Raw genomic sequence first — 23,550 nt, 5'->3', positions numbered from 1 at the left:
AAGTCATGAGAATATCTTTTTTAATGTTTTTTATTATAAAAATAGTGTACAGAAAAAAAGTGTACAGAGGGGTTACAGTTACATGAGCAAGGTAATGAGTACATATTGTTACCTCCTCCTTTGTTTTTCCCCTACCATTCCTTCTTTCCCCACCTCCCCAGCTCTCCTCTCCCCCTCCCAAGTTGTAAAGTTCGTTTTCAATATAGTATCTTGTACATCTCATTGTTAACAATGGGTCAACCTGTATCCTTATTTCAGCATTTTTTAAATTTCCCTTCCCCTCCCCAAATTAGAAAAATGTATATATAAGATGCAGAGCACTGACATCAAATACAGTGAAAACAGGGGTTATACCATGGAGGAAGAACACACAAGAGAAACAAAAAGCATTTATAATTAAAACAGATTGTGAGTGAGGTCCTGGTGGTTCATGCCTGTAATCCTAAATAGTTAGGTGGCTTAGATCTGAGGATTTTGGTTCAAATCCAGCCCTTGCAGAAAGGTCTGTGAGACTCTTATATCTTAACTAGCGAAAAGCTGGAAATGAAGGTGTGGCTCAAGTGGTAAGGTTTCAGTCTTGAGCAAACAAAAAAGTTACAGAACAGAATGAGGCCCCTGAATTCAAGCCCTAGGAAGTATGTGCATCCCTCCCCTCCCCCCACCACATATCAGAGGTATCCAGGTCATAGGTTATGGTATCAACTATAATCTCAAACTGAAAACCAGAATAAATATTGTGACTATTATGTTGACTACTACTCAGGAAGTTTCATCTTGTTATTGAAAGGATTAAGAATAATGAAAAGCCACTCTAAATATCTCCCAAGATCAGACCACATCAGCTTATCTTAAAAAGGCAAAATACAAGCTTCTGTTTACTTACTTGTTGAGAAAACAAACAGTAGAACTGATATAAAAACTGGGGTGTGATAAAGCATACATTCTGAAAAACAGATTAAATGGAAATACTTAAAATGTTTAAGTCTTAAAACAAAAAAAAAATCTAAAGAAGGATCCAAAAACAATCTCAATGGATATAATCAGGAGATTATCTTTCCATAAGGACATTCCACATAAAATAGGAACATAAAATTCTTATTTTATTAAAAAAATTTCTGGCAGCATTTGAAGGAACAGTGAAAATATTACAATGAAGTACTCTTAGCTCCCATTTTTGTCAAGTGATATCATAATTTCAAATTCACAAGCTTGAACATTCTTATTCACTATTTTCATATGTAGCATAATAAATAAGTCACTTAGAACTTAAGAATATGGTAAATTTATAATGTAAAAATATTTAAAGCACAATAAATGGAACTATTAAAAGCTCTACCTCAATATTCTCATTTTATAAGTGAAAGCCAAAGAATAAACTAAAAGAAAACTGCCATATCATCTTATAATAATACACAATCTGTTTGTGTTATGGTATATAAGTTGTTTTGCTAACAGGGACTATTAACATAAGTTCCACAGATTCCTACCATTCCCCAAAAAGCCGGATATAGAACAGTTTTCCATCATCATTAATTTCTTTCTATTCTTAAGTATTTTATTTTGAGCATATCAAAACACTTTATTGAGGGATTCATACATTTTATTAGTCTACCAAAAGACCATCCATGGGACAAAAATGGTTAAGGAACTTTACTTGAAACTCTACTTGATAGAGTTCAATTAAAACTTATCATTCACTCAAGATAAAGTAAAGAATATGTATTATGGTATGATTTTCATAGAATAAAACACATCAATTTTAAGAATAAATTCTGATATCTGAATTTATAAACCATTTTTATAAGCCATTATTATCACCATAAAATTAGGACAATTTTTTTCCTTATAACTTTTCTAGTCAATTACTACAATGTATATCCTTGCTGCTCCAGGCAACTAATAATTTGCATTCTATTAGTATAACTGGAATTATTACCGTATCAGTGATTGATTCCAAAAATCCACAGGAAACTCACCTTATAAAAAAAATACTGTACAAGGGTGGCTATTCTAATATAATAAAAATGACCATGAACAAAAAGTAATTTGGAGAGGAATTTAAATCTAGCTATTGCATAGTCACTGTTTCGTGCAGCTTGTCTTCCTTCTTTACCCATAATTCCTGAAATAAAGAAGACAAAATACTGACATGTTAACTGATAATTCTAAAGTGAATTTCATAATTCTGTCAATATCTCAACTATTGATATATACTAGCTGAATCTGTAGTTAGAAAAAAAAAGTTTTTTGTACGTGTGCTGGTCCTGGGGCTTGAACATGGGAAATGGACACTGTCCCTTAGCTTTTTTGCTCAAAACTAACATTTTACCTACCACTTGAGCCACAGCTTCACTTCTGGCTTTTTGGTGGTTAACTATAGATAAAGAGTCTCATGGACTTTCCTGCTCAAGCTGGCTTCAAAGCTTGATCCTCAGAGGCAACAATGCTTGATAAGAAATATACTCATTACCTTGCCCATGTAATTGTAACCCCTCTGTATGGTATTTTCACAATAAAAATAAATAAATTAAAAAAAAAGCTTGATCCTCAGATCTCAGCCTCCTAGCTACTCAGCCAGGATTATAAGCATGAGTCACTGGCACCCAACTTGGAAAAATTAAGTCTTAAAATATATCTAGCAGCTATCAAAAGGTTGTTCTAGTTAAATGTTTACTACAAAGCTAAAATCTATGCCAGACACACATCAAACCTTTAGGGAATTAGAATAAATAAATATAATATTGAATTGACACACATAATCTTAGGTACTTAAGAAGCTGATATCTGAGGACTGCAACTCAAAGCCAGCACAGGTAGTAAAGTCTGTGAGACTTTTTTTATTTTTATTTTTTTGGGGTCCCGTCGTGGGGCCTGAACTCTGGGCCTGGGCGCTGTCCCTCAGCTCTTCAGCTCAAGGCTAGCGCTCTACCACTTGAGCCACAGCGCCACTCTGGCTTTTTTCTTTTTGCTTATGTGGTGCTGAGGAATCGAACCCAGGGCCTCAGGCATGCAAGGCAATCGCTCTACCACTGAGCCATCTTCCCAGCCCCAGTCTGTGAGACTTTTATCACCAAATTCATTACAAAAAACCTAGAAGTAGAGATGTGGCTCAAGTGGTAGAGTGCCAGTTTTGAGTAAAAAAGCTAAGAGACATCACTCAGGCCCTCAGTTCAAACACTAGTACTGTCACAAATAAATAAAAATTTAAAAAATGATAATACTGAAAATTTAGGAGTTGGCAGAAGCAACAATTATTGGACTAATAAGCAAAAAACACTGGGTAATAAACAGAAGTTAGTTAGCTTTAAACTCATTATTTCTTACTGATAAAAAAATACTGAATTCAAGTAATTTGAAACTAACAAAATATAAGCATGTTTAACTGTTTTAAAACTGTGGTGTTTTAGCCAAATTGTGCCTTTTGGGGGGGGGGGTGTTAGTTGTGGGGCTTGAACTCTGGGCCTGGGTGTGTCCTGTCCCTCAGCTCTTAAGCTCAAGGCGAGTGCTCTACCACTTGAGCCACAGTGCCACTTCTGGTTTCTGGTGGTTAATTGGAGATAAGAGTCTCATGGACTTTCCTGCCCAGGCTGACTTTGAACCATGATCCTCAGATCTCAGCTGAGTGGCTAGGACAGGTGTGAACCACTGGAGCCTGGCTAAATTGTGCTTTTTAATAATAAAAAACATAAATTTGAGGACTGGGAAGGTGACTTAGTAGTAGAGTGCTTGCCTTGCATGCATGAAGCCCTGGGTTTGATTTCTCAGCACCACATAAGCAGAAAAGCCAGAAGTGGTGCTGTGGCTCAAGTGGTAGAGCACTAGCCTTGAACTAAGGGACAGCACACAGGCCCAGAGTTCAGGCCCGTGACCGACAAAAACAAACACACAAACAAAAAAATGTAAATTTGAAGTAAACTTTCAAAAAGAAAAATGTACAATCTAAAATCAGCGTATCATTTTCTCTGGAAAATATAAGCTTTATTTAGGTTATAATATTTAAATGTTTCAAAAGAGCAAAAGGAGTTACTGCCTTTTTTGTTTGAACTGAAACTTTAAAAATTATTATTATTATTTTTTGGGTCCGGTCGTGGGGCCTGAACTCTGGGCTTGGGTGCTGTCCCTCAGCTCTTCAGCTCAAGGCTAGCGCTCTACCACTTGAGCCACAGAACCACTTCCAGCTTTTTTCTTTTTGCTAATGTGGTGCTGAAGAATCGAACCCAGGGCCTCAGGCATGCAAGGCAAGCGCTCTACCACTGAGCCAACTTCCCAGCCCCTAAAAATTATTTTTTAATAAGACTTTTTGTCATAGAAAGTTCAAGTTATTGTAAATGGATACAATTGTAAATGGAAAAATCATCTAGCCGGGCGCTGGTGGCTCACATCTGTAATCCTAGCTACTCAGGAGGCTGAGATCTGAGGATCATGGCTCAAAGCCAGCCCGGGGAAGGAAAGACCATGAGACTCTTGTCTCCAATAAACCACCAGAAAACCAGAAGAGGCTCTGTAGCTCAAGTGGTAGAGCGCTTGCCTTGAGCTGAAGAGCTGAGGGACAGCACCCAGGCCCAGAGTTCAAGCTCCATGACTGACAAAAAAAGAAAGAAAAATCATCTATATTTATAATGCCTAAAGAAAAAAGTTTTTAATCTTTTAGACATTCATTTGGCGTATTATAAAAAACATAACAAGCACTATATAAAATGTGTAAATATATGGACAATGTATATAGTTATTTTCCCTCCCTACTTCCATCCCTCTCCATTTTTATACCACCACTTCCTTTTCCCTCTTCTGTTTCCTTTTTCCTTTCCTCCTTCCTCCCCCCACACTCTTTTACTCTTTCTCTTTTCTTGACCTTTTACTCTATTAACTTCCATTCTGGAATCATATCTGCTTGCTTAGTCAATGGCTCAGAGCATCACTTTGTTCTTCTATGGTCCCAGAGGTATTGATATGCTGGGTAAACTCTACTCTGTTAGGCTCCTCTAGAATTCCAATACGTCATATCTCATTTCTAAGTGTGTGTGTGTGTGGCTTGAGCTCAGGGACTTGTGTCCTTGCCTGGCTTTTTCACTGAAGCTTGCTCTCTACCACTTGGGCCACACCTCCAGTCAGGCATTTTACTGGCTAATTAGAGATGGAGTCTCAAAGACTTTTCTAGCTGAGCTGGCTCCAAACCTCAATCCTTTAGTTCTCAGCCTCCTAAGTAGCTGGGATTGTAGGCATGAACTATCAGTACTTAGCCTTTTCTTCCTTTTTTTGGAGACAGGTCAGCACTGTGCAACTCATGGAATTGAGATGCTCAAGTTATAATATAGATGCCCAGTTATACTATACATCTCCAACAATATGTTCTTTTCCCTTCCTTCCTTCCTTCCTTCCTTCCTTCCTTCCTTCCTTCCTTCCTTCCTTTGTTCCTTCTTCCTCCCCGCCCCCCCCCCCCCCTCTTTCTGGTGCTAATCCTGGAGCTTAACCCAGAACCTGGGTATTGTCCATTAGCTTTTTTTTGCTCAAGGCTCTACCACTCAAATCTACCACCTGAATCAAAGCTCCAATTCTGGCTTTTGGGTGGTTAATTGGAGATGAAGAGTCTCATGGACTTTCCTGCCTGGGCTGGCTTCCATCTGTAGTCATTAGAGCTCAGTCTCCTAAGTAGTTAGGATTATAGACGTGAGCCACCAGAGCTGACTAACATGTTACTTTCTTATAAGAAATTCCTGAGCATGTAATTAGGTCATTAGACACACACAGTTAAGATTTTGTCATGCATACTAATGAAGGAATGAATTGCAAGTTTACTGAACACTGTACATATTCATCTGTCAACATATATCTTTGCTAACTCTATTAATCTTCATAACTGTTTCCAATCTGACAGATAATTTTAACTTTCATTTCTTTGATGGTGAAAGAGACTGAATACTTTTTAAATATATATATATATATACATACATAGTATTTATTCATTTTAGTTCTCATTTTGTGAAAATAGAGGGCTATTTCTCCTGGAGTGTCTTTCTTATCCTTGTTAATTTATTAAGACTTCACATTTGGGAATATTGAGACTTTCTTATCTATTATATAGGTATTCTTTACTAGTCTGTTTAAACATTTTTGATTTTGGGAGTTTGTATCTCTGCCATATATACTAGTCTTTTCCATATAGCTAACTACAATTCTCTGCTTTGGTATGATGCCTGTAAAAGATCTTCACACAACTCCAACATCAGAATTATTTATTGAATTTTCTTCAGTACTGTTCAGTGTCTTTAAAAATTATTTAAAATTTTAATCCATCTAGAGTCAATTTTTCTATTGTAAAGGAACTCAACTTAAAAAAATACCTAGTTTTATCAAAATTGTTTACTGAATAATTTGTTTTTTTACTTGAACCATTTCCTTTGTTATTTAAAAAAATAGCATCTTGTATTCTTGCCCAGGCCTTCTGGATTGTAATCCTTCTTTATTTACCCTGGGATGTAGCAGGCACATGCTCATCTTTTATTGGTTAAGATGGATACATGGAAAGAAGACTTGGAGACTTGCCCATTCAGAACTTGAACTTTGATTGCCCAATCTCAGCCTCTCGAGTAGCTAGGATCATACATCACCTGGCTCTAAATAAACTTTTTTAATGCTTAGTATATGAGATAGGGAGCAATCAAACTGTTATGGACTGTTTAAAAGGCAACTGTATACAAAGTAGAAAGGAAATTAAAAATTCAAAATGAATAGCAATGATCTCACACAGGAACTGATTTGGGAGATAAATGGCCACATCAGGCTTGACAGTTACTCAAGACAGGGTATTTTTTGTTTGTTTGTTTGTTTGTTTTTTTGTTGGTCGTGGGGCTTGAACTCTGGGCCTGAGTGCTATCCCTCAGCTCTTCAGCTCAAGGCGAGCGCTCTAGCACTTGAGCTACAGCACCACTTCCAGTTTTCTGGTGGTTTATTGGAGATAGGAGTCTCACGGTCTTTCCTGCCCGGGCTGGCTTTGAACCACGATCCTCAGATCTCAGTAGCCAGAATTACAGGAGTGAGCCACAGCGCCTGGCTGCTTGTTTGTTTTTTAAGACAGGGTATTAAAAAGATGGGCTAGCAGGTCTTCTCATTCAAAATTTTTACCCTTTAGTGAAAAATCCAAACCTATGCCTTTCTCTTGCTTTGTATTTGTAAAATAAAACAATAAAGGAAGAGAGGCCAAAGTATGTTAAAGTAGGAACTAGTAAGTAAATCATTATTAAATAGAATAATAGTATTTTAATTGAAGTTTCAAAAGTAAAAAAATTTGAAGGTTATTAAAACCAGAAAACTGAGATATCATTTTATTTTTTGGAAGTACAGGGGTTAAAACTCAGGGCTTTGTGCTTGTACTTTAACACTTGGGCCATGTCTCTAGCCCTTTGTGCTTTCATTATTTTTCTTAATATGCTTTTGTCTAGGCCAGCCTAGACTGTAATTTAACTATAGATGTTTCCCATATAGGATAATAGGTATAAGCTGAGTATTGATTGAGATAGGGAATCTCACATTTTTTTTGCCTGGTCTGGCCTTGAACTGTAATCTTCCCAGTAGGATTATAAAATTGAGTCAATGTGCCTGGTTGGCCGACATTTCATGTTTTAATTATCGTTTTGTCTAGTTTCTTGTCTTTAAGTAAATTTCAGAATCTCTAGTTTCATAAAGTAGTAAGAGTAATTCTAAAACAAGACTTTAAAACCATAAAAGCTATATAAATTTAAATATAATCTATATAAATCATAAACTTAAGAGTTTAAAAAGGGTAAAATAATGTATGAAAGTACTTTGTAAGATATAAAATGACATAAAAATAAAGAGGGAAAATGGGCAAAGATAATATTTACTAATGAAGCATTTATTTTCTCTAAAATTTAGCAACTAAAAATCCTCAATAGTGGGCTTAAGAATAGGATTCTAATGGGGACATCCTATTATATAGTACCATGCTGCATTTAGTTTTCATTCATACGTTCAGTATTTCACTTTAATCTATGGAAGCAAAAATCAAAACCATCAAATAAATTATAGCAACTTTAAAATTTGGGGAAAGTTGAATCACCTATGCCAACGTGTGCTTCTTGTATCATGCTTACATCATTAGCACCATCGCCAACAGCCAATGTTATTGGTTTCTCAGGTGAGATTTTTATCAGTCTTATTACCTGAAAGACACATAATAAATTAATTCTTTATGATAAAATTTCAATTTCCTTTTACCTGTGTGTTATTTATCTGAAGTAACTCTATAGTAAGAACAGTAATAAAATATTTAATACAATTAAGATAATAATAATCATTGAAGTATTTTTCAGACAGTAACCTACATTAAGAGTTTTAGGAATGCTTTTCAGAAATATAAAAATGCAATACTAGGTTTGAATTATAAAGACTATTTTAAAAAATCAAACAATTAGTAACTTATTGTGTAAAAAAAGAATGCACCTAGTGAACTTTGGATAAAATTTTAGGTTTACAAAACTTTCTGATAGAAGGAATACCAAGTGTTTTGCCTGATAATGAACAAAATCTAAAGTTAAAAAAAAGCTGGTGGTTCACACCTGTAATCCTAACTACTAAAGAGACTGAGATCTAAGAATTGCAGTTCCAAGTTAGCTGGGGCAGAAAAGTCAATGAGACTCTTACTTCTGCATAACTACCAAAAAAGCCAGAAGTGAAGCTTTGAGCAAAAAAAGCTCTGGGATAGTGCTTAGGCCCTGAGCTTAAGCATCAGGACAAATACCAAAAAAAACAAAAAAGGGCTGGGAATGTGGCTTAGTAGTAGAATGCTTGCCTAGCATTCATGAAGCCTTGGGTTTGATTCCTCAGTGCCACATAAACAAAAAACAAAACAAAACAAAATACCCCCCCCCAAAAAGTATGAAATTCAATGAAGTCCAAACAGCTTTCTCTGAAACTCTTGAATGTTTACATTCTCTCTCCGTCCTTCTTTTTTTTTTTTTTTTTTTGGTGCTAGTTCTGGGGCTTGAACTCAGGGCCTGGGCATTGTCCTTGAGCTTTTTTGCTCAAGGCTAGTTAGCACTCTACTCTTGAACCTCAGCTCCATTTCTGGCTCTATGGTGGTGTCATGAACTTTTCCTGCCTACCATCTTCAGATTTCAGCCTCCTGAGTAGCTAGGATTACAGATTCATACTTCTGTATGAATGTAATTTTATATACAACACAGGAATTAGCTTTCTTTATCTCCAGTTTTGGTCTGGATAGGCTAGGATACAAATTATAATGTAGACATCATAACCAAATTTCCTAAAACTTAAAAAAATTAAGTGGCTACTTTATTAGATTTATATATGTGTAACAATCAGCACTTAGACATATATTGCCAAGAATATTTGTGAAAGATACAGCTTAAGATCTCAAATTCCAAATACAGAATGACATATAATTTGAATAAGCTCTCATTTGCATAATAGGTTGTTGAAATTTAAACTTCCGGTAAACAGCCTCACATTACAAATTAAATGGCTCTCAACTTTTTTGGTACCAGTCCTGGGGCTTGAACTCAGGACCTGAGCACTGTCCCTAAGCTTTTTTGCGCAAAGCTAGTGCCTGCCACTTTAGATATAGTTCCACTTCCAACTTTTGGTGGTTAACTGGAGATAAAGTCTAATTTTCCTGCCTGGGCTGGTTTCAAACTGTGATCCTCAGATCTCAGCCTTCTGAGCAGCTGAGATTAATTACAGGTGTGAGCCACCAGTACCTAATTTTGTTTTCAACTTTTTACTAGGGGCCTATTTAAAACTGAATAGCTACCTCAAAGAATAAGCAGGGATCAACAGAACCACCTAACGTTTCTGTAATTCAAGTCTCCTAAGCTCCTTCACTAGCTAAGTAACTAATTTGGATAATTATCAAAGTTCAAATTGTTTCAGCTGCTACCAAACAGAAACTTTCTGGAACAATATGAGTATTTGAAACTTCAGTATTTTTTCTGAGCATTCCAGAGTATAATGTACATAGGTGACAATTCCCTAATAAGATTCATACACTGAGTAAAACCAAATGGAACTATGTAAGGTATTTAAAGAACATACTTTAAAGAATATCTATCTATCTATCTATCTATCTATCTATCTATCTATCTATCTATCTATCTATCTATCTATCTAATCTATCTATCTGAACTCAGGGCCTGGGCACTGTCCCTCAGCTTCTTTGTGCTTAAGACGAGTGCTCTACCACTAGAGCCACAGTGCCATTTTTGGCTTTTTTGAGTAGTTTTGTGAAGAGTCTCATGGAAACTTCTCTGCACAGGCTGGCTTCAAACCACGATCCTCACATCTCAGCCTCCTGAGTAGCTGGGATTACAGGTGTGAGCCACCAGTGCCTGGCTTTTAAAGAATATTTTTAGAACTAAATAGCTGTGGCCCTTCTTACAACATATACATACTTTTGCTTTCTGCAGGGGTGCCATACGACAGCACAATACAGCTGAACAATTTCTGCAGACTTCCATAAATAATTTTTCATGTTCCCTGAGTGCAAGAGATAAGCTGGTTCCATCCACTACCAGTCCATGCTGAATCACATGATCTTCAGTGATTCTAAAGAAGAAAAAAATAATTAAATAATCATATCCTCTGTAAGACCCTACCCCACTCCCATCTCTATCTCTAGTAACAGGATTGAACTGATGGTCTCCTTCATGCTCAGCAAGTACTCTACCACTGAAGCCACACCCCCAGTCCATTTTGCTTGTCTCACTATGTATGAGCTACCCTCAAACTCACAATCCTCCTGCCTTTGCTTCAAGAGTAGATGAAATTACAGGTTGTTCTACCATGCCCAGCTTGTAAGTCATTTTATTCACATTCATAGAATAGTACTATTAAAGGACGGACAGTTCAAAATGGAAAAACTCAGTTGTACTACCTAAAGGTAAGATTAAACAGAACCAAGAGTCACTATAGGATGAGTAAAACATAGGATACTGAATTTTACAATGAAGTGTTACATAGAAATAGCAACTGTATTTTCTACAATGTGAATTGTAACATAATCTAAGATTATAAGAACAAAAAAAGAAATATTATTATTCAGTTAATTAAATTCTAATCTTATGTACAAGACACTATGTTGAAAATGAACTTTACAATTATGTAGGGGGGAAGGGAAGAGTTGGGAAGATGGGGAGGAAAGGGATGGTAGGGGAAAAACAAAGGAGGGGGTAACAATGTTTGATAGATAATGGACTCATTACCTTGCTCATGTAACTGTAACCCCTTTGTACAGTAGTATCTTTACAATAAAAAATATATATTTAGCCGGGCGCTGGTGGTTCACACCTATAATCCTAGCTACTCAGGAGGTTGAGATCTGAGGATCGTGGTTGAAAGCCAGCCTGGGCAGTTAAGTCCATGAGACTCTTAACTCCAATAAAGCATTAGAAAACTGGAAGTAGCACTGTGGTTCAAGCCGTTCAGTGCTCGCCTTGAGCTGAAGAGCTGAGGGACAGCACCCAAGCCCAGAGTTCAAGCCCCATGACAGACAAAAATAAAATAATATATATATATACACACACATATATATATATATGTTTACAAATTCTAATCTTAAGAATATATGAAATCAAGATTATTCAGAAAAATCTATAAGCTAGATAACTGATGTTAAAAGATTGCCCTATAGTGGATGTAACATCAGATATTATGGTCAAACCTGAATAACCCCTATGTGTGGCCATATAATTAAAATAAGTGCTATTCAAAGTGTTGCCTGCTTACTTAAGTAATTATATCATTAAGTGGACAATTTTGCTCAACTGTTTCCCCAGTGGCCCCTTGATAATAAGACTTTCTTAAGAGCTTTTGTTTTTTTATTTTTTATTTTGTCGGTCATGGGGCTTGAACTCTGGGCTTGGGCGCTGTCCCTCAGCTCTTCAGCTCAAGGCGAGCGCTCTACCACTTGAGCTACAGCGCCACTTCCGATAATAAGACTTTCTTGATGAAGGAAGTAGTATAAAGATTTTTGAAAGGCAGTCTTCAAAGTAGCCCTGTGTTACATACACACCACAAAAAGTACCATCAATTTATAGGTTGCTCCATTTTAAAATGAGAAGAAAGAAGACTACTAGGTGAGCAACAAGCTAGAAAAGCTGAAGATACACTGATTAAGACTTAGTCTTGTAACATAAAACCCTTTTATAAGCTGCAGGATGACTTTCATTATATGTCTAACTACTGTGTTGCACTGTAACTTAATACAAGTAATAAACCATTCACTTTGCACCATGAAAACTTCAAAACATCTTTCTCTTCCTTAACCCGCAGGATCTGAAATCAACATCAACATTGACTGGCTTCTTACCTACTTAGAATCTGTGCTACTGTTAATGCCTTGAGCCTGATTTGAGTACTATCTAAGCAGTGTGCCTCAAAGGGAATAGTTACCAATAGTGGGACAGATCAGGGGCTGGGAAGGTGGCTCAGGGGTAGAGCGCTTGCCTTTCATGCATGAGGTCCTGGGTTCGATTCCTCAGCACCACATAAGCAGAAAAAAAAAAGCTGGAAGTGGTGCTATGGTTCAAGTGGTAGTGTGCTAGCCTTGAGCTGAAGAGCTGAGGGACAGCGCCCAGGCCCAGAGTACAGGCCCCACGACCGGACCCCCCCACCCCCCAATAGTGGGACAGATCAGACTGCTTTCCTCAGGACTCTCCCATGGCACATTATCTGATTTTCCTCTGAGTAGTCTTCATAAACTACCAATATGCTCTCACCATCTATGGGATATTTAAAATATGTGGAGGCCAGACCTGGTAGCTCATGCTTGTAATTCCAGCTCCTTGGAGAGGCAAGCAGATTGGGAAGAACTAACAATTTGAGGCCAGCAAAAGTTAGTAGACCCCATCTCAAGAAGTATGTCAGGCATGGAAGTCATACCTTGGAGGCTTAAATACGACTGAGGTCCCAGCTACCCCATGCAAAAAGCCTACAGCTAAAAACATTGAAAGCATAGCTCAAGCAGCAGAGCACTTGCCTACCATTCTAGCAAACAGTAGGTAGCGGAGGTTCTTCACTGTTCCCCCATACTCTCCTATTTATCTCCATTATCCATCTATACTTTATGGTAAGTTCCTTAAGTATTCCCATCTCTCAGCTCCAGGACTTTGCATCTGCTGTCCGCTTTGCTTCCTGATGTCACTTCCCAGCTAACATTTCGTCTCTCAGAGTTCATCCAGAGCTCTTCCTGATGTTGCTAGTCTCCAATGTCCTATGCTCTACTGCTTCTGTTGCTCCCTGAGTTACCATTTACTTCATAGGTCTATAACAGTGTTTACTTCTCTGTCTTCCCCATACCTACATCCTATGTGAACTAGATCCCATTAATGTTGACTGCTAAACTATAATGTATTTATGTTTTAATACCACAGAACTGTATCATAAGATTTTAGGATTCATCTTTGACAATGTTGCTTCAAAAAGGACATATAGCTGACATCTCACTGCATAAAAAATACACTTTACCATGTAATTAAAAAAAAAATAATCCATACTCCACTAGGCCTTACAATTTTGCCATTAAAGCCCATTTTTCTTTTCTTATTTTGTCATGACAGCTATACATTGACAATATAAAATAACAAAATGTCCTAACATGGGACACTCAGAACATTATGGAGTATAACTGTATGACTTGTAGAATACCAAACAACAGTATGAAGTGCTGAGAGAGGACTTCAGGTCTCTGCTGCCAAAACTCAGTTCATGCTGTAGTGATAAATTTATGTGGTTGGGTTCTAATCAAACTTCACAGACACTGAAATCTAAATTGTATGTAGCCATGAAGCATTCTTCTTTGGATTATTTTTCATCCATCATCAAATGTAAAGTGATTTTTAGATAATGGACTGACAGTCAGTGGCAATGGGTTATATCTGACCTGGTATTATGGTTACTTAATTCCTGGATTGTATGATCCATATACCTACATTCTTACCTTCTGGCCAGCTGCCTCAATTGTTCGGCACATTCATTGTCTGATTTCTGGTTTATCAGTTCAAGGATGTTCATGGTTCTGTGAAAATGTCCACAGGATAAGCTCACACTAACAGCTGTTTCATGTTTATCTCCAGTAAGTACCCACACTTTGATACCAGCCATTCTCAATGCTTCAATAGTTTCTCGAACTTTATCTTGCAGTCTGAAAATACAATAAACAAAACTAGTTAAAGAAAACACTTTTCTCCTATATGTTTAGTATAAACTAAAGAGAATAGGTAAAGTCTGCACTAGACTTGGGCATGTTACAATATATCAATTTATCTGAAATTGAAACCCTCTAAGAAAGAAATAAAAAACTGATTAGTGATAACCTGATTTATATAAAATCAACCAATTAAAATATACAACTTTGTGTTTCAAGAGTTTATCTTCAAAATTGATTTTTTTTTTTGGCCAGTCCTAGGGCTTAAACTCTGGGCCTGGGTGCTGTTCCTGAGCTAAGCAATACGACTTAAGCTACAGATCTACTTCTGGTTTTTTTCTGTGATTAATTGGAGTTAAGAGTCTTACAGACTTTCCTGTCCAGGTTAGCTTTGAACTGCAATATTCACATCTTGGTCCCTTGAGTAGCTAATATTACATGTGAACCACTGGTGCCTGGCTAAAATTAATTTAAGATCAAAATAACTAGGTGGTCTTCATAAACCATTTAAATAAGATCTCTCTACTTCCTCTCCAATCTTATACCCTCCCCTACCATCCCCTATCTTGCCCTAGTTCCCTTTCTTCCTTCCTCTTCCATCTCTGTCTCTATCAGAGACTGGACCCAGGGCCTCATGCATACTAGAAAAGCACTATGATGCTGAGCTATACCTGAAGTCTCTAGGAAGTCTTTAATTTCAAGTCAAAATGAGATCTGAATTATGTATGTACCTATCTATAAGAAAATTTCTCAAATTACTAGCAGCTAAAAAAAATCAGACTGTGGAAAAAAGAAGGCTATATACCATATAACTTCAAAAGATTCTAAGAAATTTCAAGAAAATAAGAAAATGAAAATGTAGATTCAAAAAAGTATGTATCTAGGGGGTAGAAGAAAACATACATAATGATAAAAATTGTAGAAATCAACTTAATTCATAGGATTCAACTTAATTCAAGAAAAACATTGAGATAATTACTGGGTAACCAAGACAAACTACATGGACTGCAAAGAATTCATAATTACAAGACAGTACAACAAAGGTATTGATACAATTAGATACAATTACCTATAAAACACAGAAACTTCACAAAGGTAATATTTAATCCTATCAGTAAAGATCTTACTGGAGTGGGATTAATATCTGAGCTATACTTCTGGAATAGGTATCTAAAGATAAATAGAAAGAAACATCCACAAGGCATGGCTTTAACAAGGAACATGTAGCTGGTGTGCAGAGAACTATAGCTGGTGTGGAACTACTGAAACATAAGGTAGAAACATGAGGCTGGAGAATTAATGGACTGAGGAATAGTCAAATATTTCAAGAGTCTAAATTTTCAGAAGAACCACAGATAATTGTTTTCCTTCATCTACTTCAATGTCTGGTTAAAACAAAACAGTATACATTAACTAGAAAAAAACTAATGCTTTAATTCTCTATTTTGATTTTAAATATCATAGAAAGTTAATAATTTATTTCATACACTAGAAACACTTAGCTAAAATATTGTTAAGAAAAGATATGTTAAAATAAAGCAAAACAAAACAAAAAAGACACAATGACCATGGTGATACACATAAAGCCAAGATGCAAATCGATCCAATTTCTTCTTTTTCTGGATATAATAATGTTCGATCATCACTCTATCTATTCATTCTGCCACTAGTCACATATTCTATTTAAGTAGTAAGTGGCTTTCTATATTTGAGAAGATACAGATTAGGTCTATGAAAAATATGGTTTCACTTTTTAAGAAGGTTGGTTCTAGCCAGGTGCCAAAGGCTCACACTTGTAATCCTTGATACTCAGGAGGTGAGTATCACAGTTTGAAGCCAATCTGAACAGAAAAAGTTGGAGACTTTTATTTCTAATCAATCATCAGAAAGCCAGAAGTGAAGCTGTGACTCAAGTGGTAGAGCACTAATCTTGAGCAAGAAAACTCAAGGATAATACTCAGGCATTAAGTACAAGCCCCAGGACTGGCACACTCAAAAAAAGGAAGGCTGCTTCTGAAAAAAATTTCTAATGAGGAAGAAACAATACTAACTGATCTGAGTCTTACCTGTCTTCCACTGCTGTAGCTCCCAGTAACATCAGATCTTTCTCTATGAACTGGAAGACATCTGCCAATTTCTTTTCCCGTTGTTGCAAGGCAGTCCTGGCTTCAAATAGTCGTTTGTCTATTTCTTCATATTCTTTAGGTGTAAACTGTCTATAGGCTACACACAGAGTTCGTAGCCCTTTCTAAGGTTAAAAAAAATTAAAGGCAAAAAAAACTCAGCACAAATTAACTAATGAAAGAAAAACAAAAAGGTTACTGAAATAAACTGAAGACCTGGCATTCAATATTAGAGCCTAGGAAGACCATAAAGATTACCTTTTTTATATTTTAAAACTATTACATGAAAATGCAAAGTTTAAGAATGTCAAGGTAGGGACTGGGAAGGTGGCTCGGTGGTAGAGTGCTTGCCTTGCATGCATGAAGACCTGGGTTCGATTCCTCACCACCACATAAGCAAAATGGAAGTGGCGCTGTGGCTCAAGTGGTAGAGTGCTAGCCTTGAGCTGAAGAGCTGAGGGACAGCGCCCAGGCCCAGAGTTCAGGCCCCATGACCAGACCAAAAAAAAAAAAAAAAAAAGAATGTCAAGGGAGACAGGTTCCTATTTTAACTCAAAATCCTAGAGTGGCTCATGCCTGTAATCCTAGCTACTCAGGCAGCTGAGATCTGAATATCATGGCTCACAGATAGCCCTCACAGCAAAATCTGCGAGACTCATCTCTAATTAACTAGCACAAAGCAGGAAGCAGAGCTATGGCACAAGAGGTAGAATGCCAGTTTTAAGCAAAAAAGCTAAGACAGAATAAAAGACCCTGAGTTCAAGCTCCAGTACCAACCTCCCCCTGCCAAAAACAATCCACTTTTACCTACTTCATACATTTCATCCTATGACCAAATTTGTCATTTCAAATACATCAGCCTTGTTCATTATCAAACAAGCTCTATTGCCTGGATCTATCAAATGAGGTTTATTTTAAATAATATATCTCCTGTGAGGGAAAAACTGGGAGAGAGAGAGGGAAGAGTGACATTGTTGAAAAAAATGTACTCTTTACCTGACTTATGTAATGTAACCTCTTCGTACATCATCTCTATAATAACAACTAAAAATTTAAAAAAATCTTCAGTAAACCTGAACTACTGAAATGTAGGGCCATGTCTGATTATGTGATTCTTTCTGCTCATTTAAAAAAAAAATCTCTGAAATGAAGGACTGCTTGAGTGGCTGAAGTGGTAGTGCACCTGCCAAGTAAATGTAAGGCCCTAAGTTCAAATATCAGTAACATCAAAATGAATGAAATAATAACAATACTAATAAAAAAAACTCTGAAAGGCAGTATATGAAGCTAAAGGCTTATAACTACGTATATATGCTTTCTGTCTACCATGTATTTTTTTTGAAAAATACACAATAAATGTTCTGACAGTGGAACTGAGAGTAGTTAGAAAAATATATGATAGTACTGTTTTTTTTAACCCAATAGCCAAAATATTTTCTAATAATAGTTATGAGCCATTAGTTCTTAATATATAAATTAATTTATTCTACAATAAATGCTTATTAAGCATCAGCTATGTGTTAGTACTGTTCTGGATATTAATACAGTGGTAAAGTTCAACAATGTCTCTGCTCTAACAAGTATTATAATGGGTAGATGAACACATCGTCAATTCATAAACAATGGAAGATAATACTTATAAACTAGTAAAAGGGATAGGTAAGAAGGGATGAGTATGGAGCATACATTTACATAAATATCATGAATTATTGCTCTTTGTTCTTGTAAGATACCCCTATATTCTCTTTTTAATAAAAATATAATTCACATTCCACAAAATTCACCATTTTATTGAATTTATTAATTCCATGTTTTAAACTATATTCAGAGTTGTTCAATCATCACTGCTTCCTAATTCCAGAATATTTCATCACTCCCCAAAGGAATACATACCCATTAGCTCCTGGCAACCACGAATCTGTTTTGTCTTTCTCCCATCTGCCTATCCTGGACATTTCATATAAATGTCATATGTGGCTTTTTGTGACTGGCTTCTTTTGCAGATCTTTTCAGGGTTCATCTGTGTTGTATGTAGCATGTATCAATACTTCATTCCTTTTAGTGTCTTGGTAATAATCCATTATATGGGTATATTATATTTTGTCTACCTATTGACCAGTCATCTGGGTTTTTTCCATTTGTGTCTATTACAAACAATGCTTATGAACATGCACATGTTAAGATCTTTTCTGTGGATGTTTTCAATTCTTTTTTGGGGGGAGTGGGGGGTTGTTCATGTGGCTTGAACTCAGGGCCTAGGCATTGTTCCTGAGCTCTTTTACTCAAGGCTAGTACTCTACTACCCTGAGCCACAGATCCACTTCCAGTTTTCTGGTGGCTAATTGGAGATAGGAGTAGGAGTCTCACAGAATTTACTGCCTAGGCTAGCTTTGAATCATAATTCTTAGATCTCAGCCTCCTGAGTAGCTAGGATTACAGGTGTGAGCCACCACTGCCTGGCATGTTTTCAAATCTTTTTGGTATTTACCTAGGAGTAGAATCACTAGGTCATATAGTAATTATGCTTATTTTTTGAGAAACTGCCAAACTTCTCACCCAAGTACAATTCTATAATACTATTTTATTAGGTCCTCTTCAGTGAATCAAGGGCCTTGAACTGAGCCATATATACAACCTTTTTTTAATTTATTGATTTATTTACTGATTTATTTTAAGGAAAGCTCTTACTACACTGCCTTCACTATTACTGAATTCTTGGATCCTTTGGTCTCAGTCTTTGTAGTAGGTGTAGCTGCAGGCATGCACCAAGCCTGGAAAAATTCTTTCTTTCCTACCCTTCTCTTCCCTTTCTCTCTCTAAAGAAAATACATGGTAGACAAAAAAAGCTTATAAACATAATTATAGGCCTTTAGCTTCATATATTACCTTTCAGAGATTTTTTTATTAGAGTTGTTATTATTTCATTATTTTGATGTTACTGGGATTTGAACTCAGGGCCTTATACTTGCTTAGCAGGTACTACCACTTCAGCCACTCAACTAGCCTTCCATTTCAGAGTTATACCCCAGCCTCTTTTTTTTAAACAGCATAGTTGGGGTCGTACTTGCAACCAAAAGCACCCGTTTTAAGAGGTATAAAGATATGACATTGTAGCAGATTAAAAATTGGTTTTTACATAAAGAATGGAGCCAACACATAATAAAACATAATTACAAAATTCTAATAACTTGGATAAGTAACTTAAAAATAAATTCCAAAATCATTCAAAAATACAACCTTTTGAGTTTTTAAATAACAGAAATTTGTACTTACCAAAGCAAATTCATCTACATGAATTCTAGTTTTTTCTATTTCTCCGCCTACACATTTAGGGAGAACTGACGATTCAGCTCCTTTAGCAAATAAAAGCTTCTCCCCTGAAAGGAGAGGAAAAAAAACAAAGCTCAATCTCTTACTATTAAGTAAATAAACAATCATGAAAATTTAGATTGGTTACCTGAAGGTGCCTGAACAATTACACTCATTCTCCTACGATCTGAATCAAATTCCAGAATATGGAGCAATTTGTACCTAAAGAAAAGAAGACAAAAATCTTATCTTTTAAAAAATGTGCAAATATGTGAATGGAATAATATATGAATATTTGGAAAGAGTTAAAGATGTTAATTTAAAATAAAACATTGGGGCTGGGAAGGTGCCTTAGTGGTAATGCTTCCTTAGCATGAATGAAGCCTTGCGTTTGATTACACAGTATCATATACACAGAAAAAGCTGGATGTAGTGCTGTGGCTCCAGTGGTAGAGTGCTAGCCTTGAGTAAAAGCAGCTAAGGGGCAGTGCCCAGGCCCTGAGTTCAAGCCCCAGGCCTAGCGCCAAATAAATAAATAAGTAACATTAATATCAACTACATTTTCATAAGGATGGGTTATGTATCATTAACAGGAATACTTGACAGAAACAAAAGAAACTGACTTAGAGTCATTACTAAATGACAGGCTTTACATGCCTTCTTATCATTTAACTTCAGTGAAAAATGAAGCTATTATAAAGATTAAGTAACTAAAGTTAAATAAGCTGTGAACAGCAGAACAAGAACTGGAACCCAAGTCTGCCCAACTACATGTTTCAGTAAATAAAAAAGATAAGTGATTCTCAACCACTTTAACATATCCAACTAATGCAGCATACATACATACTATGTCTGAACCTTGGTGTGTATGGAAAGAGGGGCACACAAAGGCTTCTCCAAAGGGCTGAAAAAGCATTTGTATGGATAGGTGAAAGAAATATGGCTTCAAAAACCTTCCACAGAATCTTTTTTTTTTTTTGTGAAAATACCATACAGAGGGGTTACAATTACATGGGCAAGGTAATGAGCACATTTCTTATCAAGCATTGTTGCCTCCTCCTTTGTTTTCCCTTTCCATCTTCCCCTTTACCCCTGCCAAAGTTGTAAAGTTCGTTTTTCGACATAATGGTCTTGTACATCTCATTGTTGCAATGGGTCCACCTACATCCCTATTTAAACAATTTGTCTTTTCCCTTCCCCTCTACAAATTATACCAACATCAAATACAGTGAAAATGGGTTATACAGTGGGGGAGGGACATACAAAGCAACAAAGAAATCATCATAAATATGTTAGAAACAATCTCAAGAAAGAAAAAACATTTGAATCTTTCGCTTAACATCAAGTTATCTGACTGTTTCTGCTTGTCTCTGACATATACTAGTAATTGCAAATAAGGGAAACCAGTAGTATGGAGGTTCCTCAAAAGACTCCACATAGAGCTCCCCTATGACCCAGCAATCCCACTTTTGGGCATTTACCCAAATGATCACAAACAAGACCATACTAAAGCTACCAGCACAACTATGTTTATTGCAGCATTATTTACCATAGCTAAGATATGGAACCAACGAAGATGTCCCTCAGTAGATGAATGGATCAAGAAAATGTGGTATATATACACAATGGAATTCTATGCCTCCATCAGAAAGGATGACATTGCCCCATTTGTTAGGAAATGGAAAGACTTGGAAAAAATTATATTAAGTGAAGTAAGCCACAGTCTCTTATACAATACTTTTCATGTCTTAAAGAAAAATACCACATTGAACAGGGCGCCGGTGGCTCACGCCTGTAATTCTAGCCACTCAGGAGGCTGAGATCTGAAGATCCTGGTTCAAGACTCTTATCTCCAATAAACCATCAGAAAAGCGGAAGTGATGCTGTGGCTCAAGTGAGAGTGCTAACCTTGAGATGAAGAGCTGAAGGACAGTGCCCAGGCCGAGTTTAAGCCCCATGACCAACAAAACAAACAAACAAACAAAAAACCCCATCTCATTGAATGATGGTGTGTAAATTGATAAAATGAGCTCACCCAGAGTCACCCACAGTATAGCAGTCAAAGAATGGCCCCTACTTAGCATGAAAAGTATAGCTGGAATTAAAATCTATTAAAATCTGTTTGTAATTGATAAACCTTAGAAGGTGTATACAGTAGGTATGGACTAATTAATCAGAGTGGAAATATAGGAAACAGACCTCTATTCCTTAAGGTTTAAGCATAAATTCTGGGCTGGGAAGGTAGCTCAGTGGATTAGTGCTTGCCTGGCATGCATGAGGTCCTGGTTTCAATTCCTCAGCATCACATACACAGAAAAAGCCAGAAGTGGGCGCTGTGGCTCAAGTGGTAGAGCACTCACCTTGAGCTGAAGAGCTGAGAGACAGTGCCCAGGCCCAAAGTTCAAGTTCGACGACCAACAAAACAAACAAACAAAAAACACAAATTCATAGAAAACATAAGGAAAATTGGATTGGGGTATAGCTTAATGGTAAACCACAAGTCTAGCATGAACGGATTCAATTCCTAGTGCTGCAAAAACAAAATGAAACAGAACAAGAGAACAAAAACAGGATAAAAAATTTTTTCTTTATTCAGTGAGTAATATAAGAAAACTAAACTCAAGAATGTTCAAAAATAAGGAGAAATAAATTTAGGAAGTAAAATACAACACAGATCAAGAATTTAGAACACAACACTGTGATAAATATGATGAGATACAATATAATATTGGCATTATTTTTGGATGGTACTGAGATTTGAACTTAGCATTTTATACTTGCTAGGCAAACACTCTACCACTGCACCCATGCCCTCAGCCCTGTGAACTTTAATTTTGTTTGTGTTTGTGTGTGTTCACTTGTGTACATGCAAAGTACCAGTATTAGGGCTCAAACTCAGAGCCTGGGCACTGATTTTGTTTGAGATGGTGATTTACCATTTGAGCCAAAATGCCACTTCTGGCTTTTTGCTGGCTTAGAATCGAGATCCTCAGATCTCAGCCTTCTGAGTAGCTAGGATTAGAGGCATGAGGCTCAGGGTCCAGCTCTTTTAAGTTTGTTTTCGATAGTAACTCCATTTTTGCCTAGGCCCATCTCAAACCATAATCCTCTTTACCTCTCTTACAGTTGGGATTACAGGCATATATCACCACACTTGGTTAATATGGACATCATTCTAAAACAAAGGTCTGCAAAAAGTTTTCTGTAATGAGGCAGATAGACATGTTGAGACAAGTAAGACAAGTTAAAAAGCCAAATAAAGGACAAGTTAAAAAGTAAAATATGGCATGTTTTTGTTCTTGTGTGAAATCTAGACTAAAAATGGTGATGCCAATAATAATAATAATAATAATAATAATGATGATGATGATAATAATGAGACTGATTAGACAGAGTGTTAGTGAAATGAGTCCCTTGCCATAGCTTAGTCCACTCCTTCCCTTCTCCACAGCTTAGCATGCTCCCTTCCTAGGCAACACGAGGCCCATGTAGTAAAGGCAGTAACTAATCAACTTCCAGCCCCCTTTACCTTGGGATGGCATTTCTCTGGAGAAGCTACCACCATATAAGGCAGCAAGAGCCCCTTAGAGTGACCTTCAGGTCTGGGCAGTTACAGGACGCTTATCTACTCTTTGGACAGCAGCCATAAATCCTAGTCCGCCATGATGAAGCCCCTGGCCCACATGTCCACACCAGGGTCTCCGCCTCCTAGCCCCTTCTAGCCCCTCCTAAACTTCCTAGGTTATATAGGTCACCCCAGACAATAGCCGGTGCTTCTCATTCCTCCCTTGTGAGAAGGAGTCTTGCCAGCCCCCTTTCCCCGCCAATAAACCTTTCTTTGTTCATAGACCACTTATGGTCTGACTTCTGGAGATGAACAATTACTGACAGGTGGAAGGGAACAGAAGCAAATCAGGACAATGTAAAGGTCTGAGCTTC

The 23,550-nt window shown here is 36.8% G+C and overlaps 1 protein-coding gene across 6 annotated transcripts in view; it reads right to left on the bottom strand.

The window, feature by feature from the left end:
- Atp11b (ATPase phospholipid transporting 11B (putative)) overlaps window positions 1-23,550 on the bottom strand; it is a 121,504-nt gene that overhangs the window by 33,744 nt on the left and 64,210 nt on the right. For all 6 annotated transcript variants that reach the window (XM_070029657.1, XM_070029660.1, XM_070029658.1 and 3 more), the window contains exons 16-23: window positions 19,760-19,833; window positions 19,576-19,679; window positions 16,246-16,427; window positions 13,973-14,176; window positions 10,428-10,581; window positions 8,078-8,180; window positions 1,977-2,122; window positions 884-943 (exon numbers count right to left, since the gene is read on the bottom strand). In XM_070029657.1, the coding sequence (XP_069885758.1) occupies window positions 884-943; window positions 1,977-2,122; window positions 8,078-8,180; window positions 10,428-10,581; window positions 13,973-14,176; window positions 16,246-16,427; window positions 19,576-19,679; window positions 19,760-19,833 (1,027 nt within the window). The remainder of the gene's footprint in view (window positions 1-883; window positions 944-1,976; window positions 2,123-8,077; window positions 8,181-10,427; window positions 10,582-13,972; window positions 14,177-16,245; window positions 16,428-19,575; window positions 19,680-19,759; window positions 19,834-23,550) is intronic.

Source organism: Dipodomys merriami, unplaced genomic scaffold, assembly GCF_024711535.1.
Source record: "Dipodomys merriami isolate MVZ:Mamm:240054 unplaced genomic scaffold, mDipMer1.0.p SCAF_2, whole genome shotgun sequence".
Lineage (NCBI taxonomy): Eukaryota > Metazoa > Chordata > Mammalia > Rodentia > Heteromyidae > Dipodomys > Dipodomys merriami.
Note: the sequence above shows the minus strand (reverse complement) of the source record. Positions and strands in the feature narration are given on the sequence as shown.